Genomic DNA, 9,348 nt, shown 5'->3' on the forward strand with positions numbered 1-9,348 from the left:
GTTGGTCGCCGTTGTTGTTGTGATCTTCTATGCTTTAAACGATCATCGGTGGTCCAAATCTATCGATTTGGGAGAAAAGTAAATTATGTCTCTATTTGGGGACCAAAGCTATCGATTTGGGAGAAAGGTATAGTAACTTATTACATGAGTATTTTAGGTACTTCATATTTAGTAAGAGTATTTTGGTATTTAAAATAAAATAAAATATAGTATCTGACATCAGCATATGTGGTATATTCCTTAACAATGACTGACGATATGGGGTCTAAGTCTAATTTGGTGAAACATAGGGAATGTTCTTATAATAGTGGCATTTTCTAGAGGGTGGCTTTGTATATATATATATATATATATATATTTTTTTTTAATTTTATAAATAAAAATAAGCACCATAAATTATACCAAACACAACAAATTATTTTTTTGAGTAAAAGTAAAAACGAAATATGATAGCAAAGAGGGCCTCAGATCCCATACTCTTTCAACGGTTGAGATATTTACAGTGATCAAATCATGCGGCAGGAAAAATGTACGGATGGATATTGGACACCATCAGAATAAAATATGCTCGCGAGAGTGCCGGTCCGCCGATCTGCCCACCCCACCCCTGATTAGCGTTAGACGGTAACAAGGCTATTCCAATCCATTCCAAACTACCAAGTACTCTCTAGTTTCCATTCCTCCACCGGACAAGATTGAAAAGCTGTCCCTCTACGTTTCCATTTGCAGACCTCGGATCTGAACTCTGAAGCTCTTGGTGCTTTTCAAGAATCCACACCAAAGTACTATGTTCTTCTCACCTTGTGTGTGTGGGTTTTGTGTTTTGTGTGTATTTTATTCCGAAATTATTGATGGAATTCTACATGATTTCTCCGGTGAATATTGGAATCGACAGATCTAGGTAGATCATCTATTTCGGACCGAGTTTGATTGAATCTTTCTGTATCGTCTCATCTTGCAGATTCAGAGATGGATTTCATGAAGGTTTTTGATCAGACAGTCCGAGAAATGTAAGCTGTCATTTATATATGCGTTTCGGACATTTCGATCGAAGTTGATCTATGCATTTTTGAATGAAACAAAGTAATGTTGATTTTGATCCTCTCTTTTTGTTTCTTCTTTTTTTTTTTTTGGTTTCCAATTTTCTGCAGAAAGAGGGAGGTGAACATTAAAGTCCTCAAGGTTCCTGAGATGGAACAGAAGGTAAGCTGCCGAATGAAAATGCCCAAGTAGCACCATGTTTGTACAGTTGTATGCATCTCTTTTGCTTCTTCAGAAATTAGATATTGATATGCATCCTGAGCCGTAGAATGAAATTTTCATTTACTTTCAATGTGTGATTATGGTAGGTCTTACTTATTTGGATCTTAAGTTACTTGCCTAACGGGATTTTACTTCGTTATGGATCCGCACATGGTAGGCACACTTCTTAGTTGAACAAGACTTTTCTTTGATGCCAAGCATTAGGCATATCATCCAGTGAACGAATCGTATAAATAATTAATTCATTGAAATTTCTGGCAAATGGGCAATTCAAATGATGACCAAGTGACTAAGTGTCTCCTCACGTCATCATCAATGCCATGTCCAATTCCATGATTTTATTGTGTATCGGTGCCCATGGGTGTAGAACAGTATCAGTAGTTAACTTACTGGTACTTATCTTTTTCATTTAATATTTAAACGGATCTGATAGGCATCTGCATAGGAGCACGAAGAAAAGCAAGGAGGGGAGGCTGAACATCAAAGAGAAATGTGCTGATGCAGATATTTACAATTCAACTATGCCAGTGCAATACATTGTCAATCTTTAATTTCAGATGATAAAGTGAATGTTAAATGCACACATCAATGATGGATTTGAATCTCAAGGCGGTTTTCCTGTGAGGAAGAAGACAGCACTTGTCATATGAAATAGGGGAAAGGTGAGAATGTGGAAAAACTATCAGTATGGTGAAGAAAAATTATGTGAAGGAAGTATGGACATTGAAAACTAATGGATATTTTCTTCCAATCTGAGATCTTTCTTATATGACTATAATTAGAAACATTTTCCTTAAGATGTTATAGAAGGGTCCAGGTTCCCCCTGGTGCAAATCTTTAGATTGGGAGATTGCTCATGAGAAGCTTATGACCAGTGGCCCACTATGTTTCCCCCTTCCTCATGATTAAGGAAGATGGGCCATCTATTCCTTTTCTGCTCCTTTGCTTAACTGGTTTGATCACAGTTTTTTATATTTCCTGATATCAATTGCGAGACTACCGAAGATGTCATGAACTATTATCATCTTGGCAGTTAGCCCTTTTCTGCAAGAAGTGCAAGCTTTTTGCGGAAGAGCATTGATGGCAGTGTTTTGGCGTTTATGGGAGGAGTCTAGTGCTTGGTTATTCCAGGACTTATTAAGAAAGGTTCATTCAGTTGTTCATGGAACCACTACCAAGTTACTTATTTCCTGGCTGTTGTGGGTAGCTTTAGGGACATCAATCTTTGGTTCCCCCATGGGGTTGGGTCCCTCATTCAATGCCAAATCTGCAACTGTTACTATTGTTGTGTAGTCCCCACCCCCCTCTCCACAGTTGTTTTTGGTTGCTAAGCTAAATGTTGATGTGCACACTCTTGGCAACTTGGGGCCATCCGATGTTGGTTGTCTGGCAATGTTTTGAAGGGGAAGTTGTGCTTGAATTTTTCCAGCCTGATAGACGATGGTGATTCAACGAGGGCAGGGACACTTGCATCATCTTTTAGATCTGTCTATATTCATACAGGAGAGCCTACTGGTCCCCACCAAAGAGGGAAAAGAGACGACTTTCTACAGTTCACAAGAACAGAAATAAATGCTCCAAATTGGCTCAGGTGAGAGGGTGGGGGGGTGCAGAAAGTACCTCGATTACAACCATATGGAAGGCCCTCAAGCCAATTCAGGACCTGTTGGTAGACTTTGTTAATCTAGTACTGGGGGAGCTACCAGATACACTTCCACCAATGCATGACATTCAGCACTCCATCAATTTGGTATCGAGATCAGTACTTCCAGATTTCCCAACATACATGATGAGCCCCACAGAGCACACAAAGATGAAGAGACATGTGGATGAGCTATCGAAGAAGGGCTTCATATAGGAGAGCCTAAGGCCTAAGTCTATCATCTCTTTTTCCTCTTTAGTAACGGATCAGACTATAATACAGTACATGTTTAATACAGTCGATTTATATGCAAAAATACGGTTATATATTTACATATTTTTGGGATTTCAAGTCAAGGAGGGCTTAAATAATAATTAAGGAAGAAAAAGTAAGTCAGACAACAACCCCTTTCCCCATTTCTTGTCTCATGATTCCCTTCCACAGCACCGCTTCGTAACTTTTAAGCTCCTCCTTCCCAACAATGCCATCTTCTTTCCTCCCAAGCCCTAATATGAAGTTCAAAACCCACTTCGCCAAAGTCACTCTGGTTCTTCTTCTCTTCCATCTTCTTTAATCTGCAATGAAGATGGGAGTTCTTCAATGTGGACTGAGAGATATGGGAAATATCTGAGACCACTACTCTTCTTCTTCCATCTTCTTTATTCTGCAACTTGGGAAATATCTGAGACCAACAGCTATGGTAGGAGACTAGGAGTTTCTCCATGGGCATTTCAAAAGCTTTGGGGTTTATCTGAGACAATTAAGATAGGAGTTCTTTCCTTTCTTTACTTTTGTTGGTGTTTGAAGAAGCGTCAATGCAGACAATGAAGGAAGAAATCCCTCCAGCCCTTGGCTCTCCTGAAATGAAATGTATTTTATGGTAAAATACGGATTAATTGATTTCTATACTCGTTTAATAAGGCTAGCAATGAAATCCATGGATTTTTTGGTATCTGTGGAAAAATTCCGTTATCATTTGTATGTTCGGATATGCGTATAATACACGAACTAACTAACTATGGGCCTGACTAGTGGCCTATCTTCCTCTGTCTCTGTGTATACCCTTAGTTCTGCATCAATTGGTGTCTTAACGAGTTCAATGTGTACTGGTTCATATGCATTGATGATTGATGTGAGTTTGTAAGAGCATAAATTTAAGGGAAAAGTATCCGCACAATGGCATTTTGCCGATTGCATCGTATGCCAACATACAAAAAACAGTGGGGCCCTCTCTCTCTCTCTCCCCCCTCCAAAACCCCCCTATCGATGATTCATACCCTTCATTTTGCCAGATTAGTACTCAGGCGTTGGAGAGAGCCCTCTCCCAATTTTTGATAGTCCTTGCTGTCATGCTGGCCACTTTACAGTCAAATAAGATCTGATATCCAATAAATGCAACGTTTCTTGTAATGAAGTATGGGGAATGATTCCAAATTTTTGTAATTTCAGTTTTCATATTGCATATACATGCTGGTATCCATTGAAATAGACCTATCTTGATTTGGAAAATATGTTTATGCAAGTTTATGGCAATCCAACCAACAAAGAACCTGTGCATGTACATATCATCTTTGATTCATAGACTTTGGGTTGTGCTTGTGTTTGTGAAACGTTTAACTGCTACACGGTTAGTTTTGGGGTCTAGAGTCAATTATTACCAGTTTGAATATTGGTTACTTTGCTGTTCTATATGAGCTTCTTGTTCTTAACTCTTTATTTCTATTTACTCCACAATGAGCTTTGGATGATGAACTGTCCTATGAGGAAATATATCATATGTGAACCCTTTGTTATTTTATTTTTATTTTTCTTAGTGGTCTCTGGGTATTGCCTCATGCCATAGTCGTATGACTAACTAAGCAATAATTGGAACACTTTAACAGATAGGAATTGATGGTAGGTTTGTGTGGGTCTGGCAACTCCTTTTCTAATGCTCTGTTGTGTTTTATCAGTCCCATAGATAAGCTTGTTTTCACCGGGACAAAGTTGCAATACTAGTTCTTCTCATTAAATTACCATATTTGTCTTGGTAAGGTGTATTGTCTTGTCTCAACTCTTTTTGTTACACATCAGGTTCTGGATGCTACCGACAGTGAACCCTGGGGTCCCCATGGAACCGCTTTAGCAGAGATAGCACAGGCCACCAAAAAATTGTATGACTTAAGTATTTCGTTGAGTACCATTCTGTGCCTATTTTATCTTACTTTTTCACTGATATATTTTTCTGGAATGGATGATTTGTTTGTATGCATGATTGTTATGCCACCATGCAGCACTGAGTGCCAGATGGTTATGAATGTACTCTGGACAAGATTGGCCGATACTGGTCGAAACTGGCGTCATGTGTATAAGGTAGCAAAATACTTTTCATGTTATGTTGCATGTTTTTAATATTCAATTGTCAGATTCCTCACATTTCAGCTTCTCTATCCATTTTTCTTACCTACCTTGATCTTGTTATTCTTATATTGCTGATATCCATGAAAACTTCTTCCTTTTTCAGGCATTGACTGTTATAGAATACTTGGTAGCACATGGATCTGAGCGGGCACTGGATGACATAACAGAACATACTTTCCAAATCTCAGTATGGATCTTCTCTGCTACTTGAGTTTTTGTGTAATTTTATTTTGCACCTAATTAATGATATGCCGCCGATGAGGTCCTGTTAAAACCGGTTTCTCTGATTTGCTTTATATTGGTAAAGTCACTCTCAGGTTTTGAATATGTTGAGCCTAATGGGAAAGATATGGGAGTCAATGTCAGAAAGAAAGCTGAAAACCTGTTGGCCCTTTTGAATAATAAGGATAAAATACAAGGAGTTAGAGAAAAAGCTGCTGCAAATCGTGATAAGTGAGTTCGTGCTTCATATTTTGCGATTATTAGTTTTACTTGAGCTTCCTTGTCTGATACATACTTTCAGTGTCGATAATTAACTACATAGTTGCATCTGTTCAGATATATTGGACTTTCATCATCTGGGATAACATATAAGTCAGGTTCAGCCTCATATGGTAGCTACGGTAGCGGCAGTGGCCAGTATAATGACCGATATGGAGGTATAGGTGGCACAAAAGAGGGTGACATGTTCAAGAGTAGTTACAAAGTTGGGGACCGTTTTGAAGATGAAGAGTTCCGCAAAGATAGCCATGGTACAGAACGTAGAGGGATTGATAGTGAGGATGAAGGGAACAATGTAAAGAAGGGGTCTGCAAGTTATGGCAGGTTAATACAGTCTTGTTCCTTCACAACAATGATGGCCACTTGTTTTCCTGTACATTTAGTCAACGTGGGTTATAAACCATTCATTCAGTGTTTCCTTACTTGTTTCTTGTGCTATTTTTAATAACTTCACCTTTGATTGCTCTGAACTACCCTATTTTTAATACTTGTTTCCTGGGCTTCTTTTTTTTTTGGTTCTGAACTACCTTTTTTCTTTGGCTGTGGTAGAATTTGATTGTTGTTCATGTTTCTGTTAATATTTGGACTTTAGATACGAAAGACCAAGAAAGGGTAGTTCAGAGCAAAAAAAAAAAACTTGCCGTGAAAATTGGGAGACAGGGTTCTATGTCACAGTTGTGTGCTACTTGGTTTTTCCTGCAGCAGTGGTGCATGTTATATTTATCCCTCATGTTAAGACCTGCTGCATAAAGATCCATGTAGCCAACCACAATTAGTTGGGATAAGGCTGAGTGTTGAGTTTAGTTGAGTTAAAGACCTGCTACAACAACCTAAGGCCCTAATCTCATAAAAGACCCAGATTAATCTCCCTCTTTGAGATGATTTGGTATTCTTATTACTGGTATGTTTATTAAAGTAAATGCAATAAGTAATAAGTTACCGAATGTTTGCCTCACACCTGTGCATAGCTCTGGAAAATGGGTTTCCAGCAGTTATCAGTTTTATCTAATCAAAGTTTGTGCCTCTATGAGTATCTCTATCTGTGTGATTAGTTGCTGCACAACAGCGAATGGCTAATTCCAGACTTGTTGATTTGCAGCAGGAATCGAGATGCTCTGTCATCCAGTATTTCTAGTGCATCATCAAAATTAAATCATTCTGATGATAAATACAGTGCTCCCACAAATAATCTTGATGAAGATTTTGACGATGATTTTGATCCCCGAGGAACTTCCACACAGGCCACCTCTGGTAAGCATTTGGAAGTGATGTACATGAGCATATAGGGATAGAATGCTTGATGTGCATTCTTGTCATTGTTTTGCATCGGTTGTGTTCCCATCAGCATGTTCTGATATTAGCTTTGGCATGAACGCTTTAAGGAGTTTCTCTTAGAAAGTAATCATTCTTCAGGATGCTTGTTCAGACATCTTTTCGTTAGTGATTTTTCAATTGAAATGTGTAAGAACTGCAGATAGAGAACCCTTGAGAGATTGTAAAGAACGATTGGCATCGTCTTGATACCAGTGCATAGTTCAGAACTGTTTTCTGTCTGTAATTAGTTGCTTCTTCATTGACTATTGCTTGTGGAAAAGCAAGGGCTTTATCATTTTATCGTGGTTGATGCTGGAGGCTAAAAGAGGAGTAAGGGAGCCCAAAAGACAATTTTATAGATATTTTTAGATCTCATCAAAGGATCAGGCAGTGAGTTGTCTAGAGCTGAATAAGGTGTAAATTCATCCAGCCATCATTTGTGACGAGGCAGTGTTTTCCCCTGTTGACCTTAGTATTTTCTTTGCAATTTTGGGGGAAAAAATAAGTAAAAGAAAGGATGGATATAATTTTTTGATAATATCAATAAAAAATTTTCTGTAACTATTGGATGCTTGGGCACTTTGGGTTTGCAACTGAACTCTAGGGCCTTTATGATGGTGCCATGTCTCTGTATTTGTTGCAGGTGCATCATGCATCAAAATGTGGATGCCAAAATGTTCTTTTTTCCTACTAAATTAATATCAAACCATTTTTGTCACATATCAGGAAGGTCAAATTTAGTATTAAATTGGTGAGATATTATCCTTTCATGTGATAGGGCCAGCTGCTGCAAGTGTACCGGATTTGTTTGTTGACCTTATGGATGCACCAACAGCTGTTCCAACACAGACAACCTCAGTGGATACCAATGCTACAGAAGAGGGTGATCTGTTTGCAGATGCAACTTTTGTATCAGCCTCACCTAATGTAACAGCAGGGGTGGGATGTCAGTCTCAGGTAAGATTTTCTTCTGTCATCTCCTTAGAAAAAACAGAAAGAGTGGAATGCCATTGGCGTTCCTCATTTGACAAGGAAATGATACATTTTCAAGTTATACTGCATCTCATGTTCAATGCCTTCAAGGTTCAGGAGTTTAAGCTCTAGGAAAAAATTTATTGGATCTGCTGGTAGAGTTTGTAAAACACTAAAATATGCTCTATCATCATAGTTTTATGTAGTAAAGTGATTCATCATACCAGAATGAGGCCGGAGCCTGCTGCTTCTGTGCTTGAATTTTCCATGTGCTGTTCTTTGCACGAGTGTGCACGTCTACTCTTCCATTTTCCTACCCCAGCTGTTGAGTGGGTGGCAGACATGCATAGAAGCGAGTTGCCAGAAAGATGTCTTAAGCTGGTTTTAAGAGATGTCTCAGAGAAATGCTATTAGACGATAGATACACTTTGACATGCATGGATATGTTTATGATACATGCAAAACAAGTGTCATAATCATTGTGCACCATAAATAAGAAGTAAATAATGATTTCCAACCAATGTCAGGATATCTTCGTCGGCATCTATGTGATTCAAATCTTCATTTTCAAGTGCAAATATCAAACCTACTAATAAGTAATAAGAAGCAATTAAATTCACCCAAAAAATAAGATGCAATTAAGCAAGAAGATTTGAAAAAAGAAAAAGGAACAAAAATTGGGATACTGGTTTTAAATAATCCCTAATGATCCAAACAAAGCGAGCAATATATAAGTATGAACATACTACTATGTATTATGTAACATACATTAAGTATATACTTATTAACCATACTCATGGTTTACATGGCTTAGCTCACTTCTATGCCAGCTGTCACCATGAACTTTCAATAGTGTAGACAAGGCCAAGTTTATATACTCAAGGAATGTTGTTGACATCCTATTTTTCAATTCCTACTGGTTTGTGTGGAACATGGATTTGGCTTCTCTATGGCTTTCCAGTTCTCCAGATTTCTCGTCCAGAGATATTTAAGCTCTGTAAATTTAACAAACCTGGGATTTTGGATGCTGACTCTGAATGGAAGGATTTGATACACCTGTTGTACCAAGTACCTTAATGTACGTTGGTCTTCTTCTTCTTTGAAACCCTTTCGTCTCTTTGGTAAAACTGTCGTCATTTAGTTTGAAACTTCTTCATCCAGGCTAAGTCAAGGGCTTGATATTGATATGGTGCAGAAGGGGACACATGGCACATTGAGATCCCATTCGTCCCCACCTGCCTTCTACAACCCCCCCC

The 9,348-nt window shown here is 38.4% G+C and overlaps 1 protein-coding gene across 1 annotated transcript in view; it reads left to right on the forward strand.

The window, feature by feature from the left end:
• Positions 1 to 621: 621 nt before the first annotated feature.
• Positions 622 to 9,348, forward strand: part of LOC122068979 (clathrin interactor EPSIN 1-like) — a 17,093-nt gene continuing 8,366 nt past the window's right edge. The window contains 10 exon segments of the mRNA XM_042632893.1: positions 622 to 782; positions 962 to 1,010; positions 1,152 to 1,203; positions 4,979 to 5,058; positions 5,179 to 5,257; positions 5,409 to 5,492; positions 5,613 to 5,758; positions 5,864 to 6,130; positions 6,906 to 7,057; positions 7,899 to 8,077. Of these exon segments, the coding sequence (XP_042488827.1) occupies positions 970 to 1,010; positions 1,152 to 1,203; positions 4,979 to 5,058; positions 5,179 to 5,257; positions 5,409 to 5,492; positions 5,613 to 5,758; positions 5,864 to 6,130; positions 6,906 to 7,057; positions 7,899 to 8,077 (1,080 nt within the window). The 5' untranslated portion in view covers positions 622 to 782; positions 962 to 969.

This window comes from Macadamia integrifolia, unplaced genomic scaffold (assembly GCF_013358625.1).
Source record: "Macadamia integrifolia cultivar HAES 741 unplaced genomic scaffold, SCU_Mint_v3 scaffold512, whole genome shotgun sequence".
In the NCBI taxonomy this organism is placed as follows: Eukaryota; Viridiplantae; Streptophyta; class Magnoliopsida; order Proteales; family Proteaceae; genus Macadamia; species Macadamia integrifolia.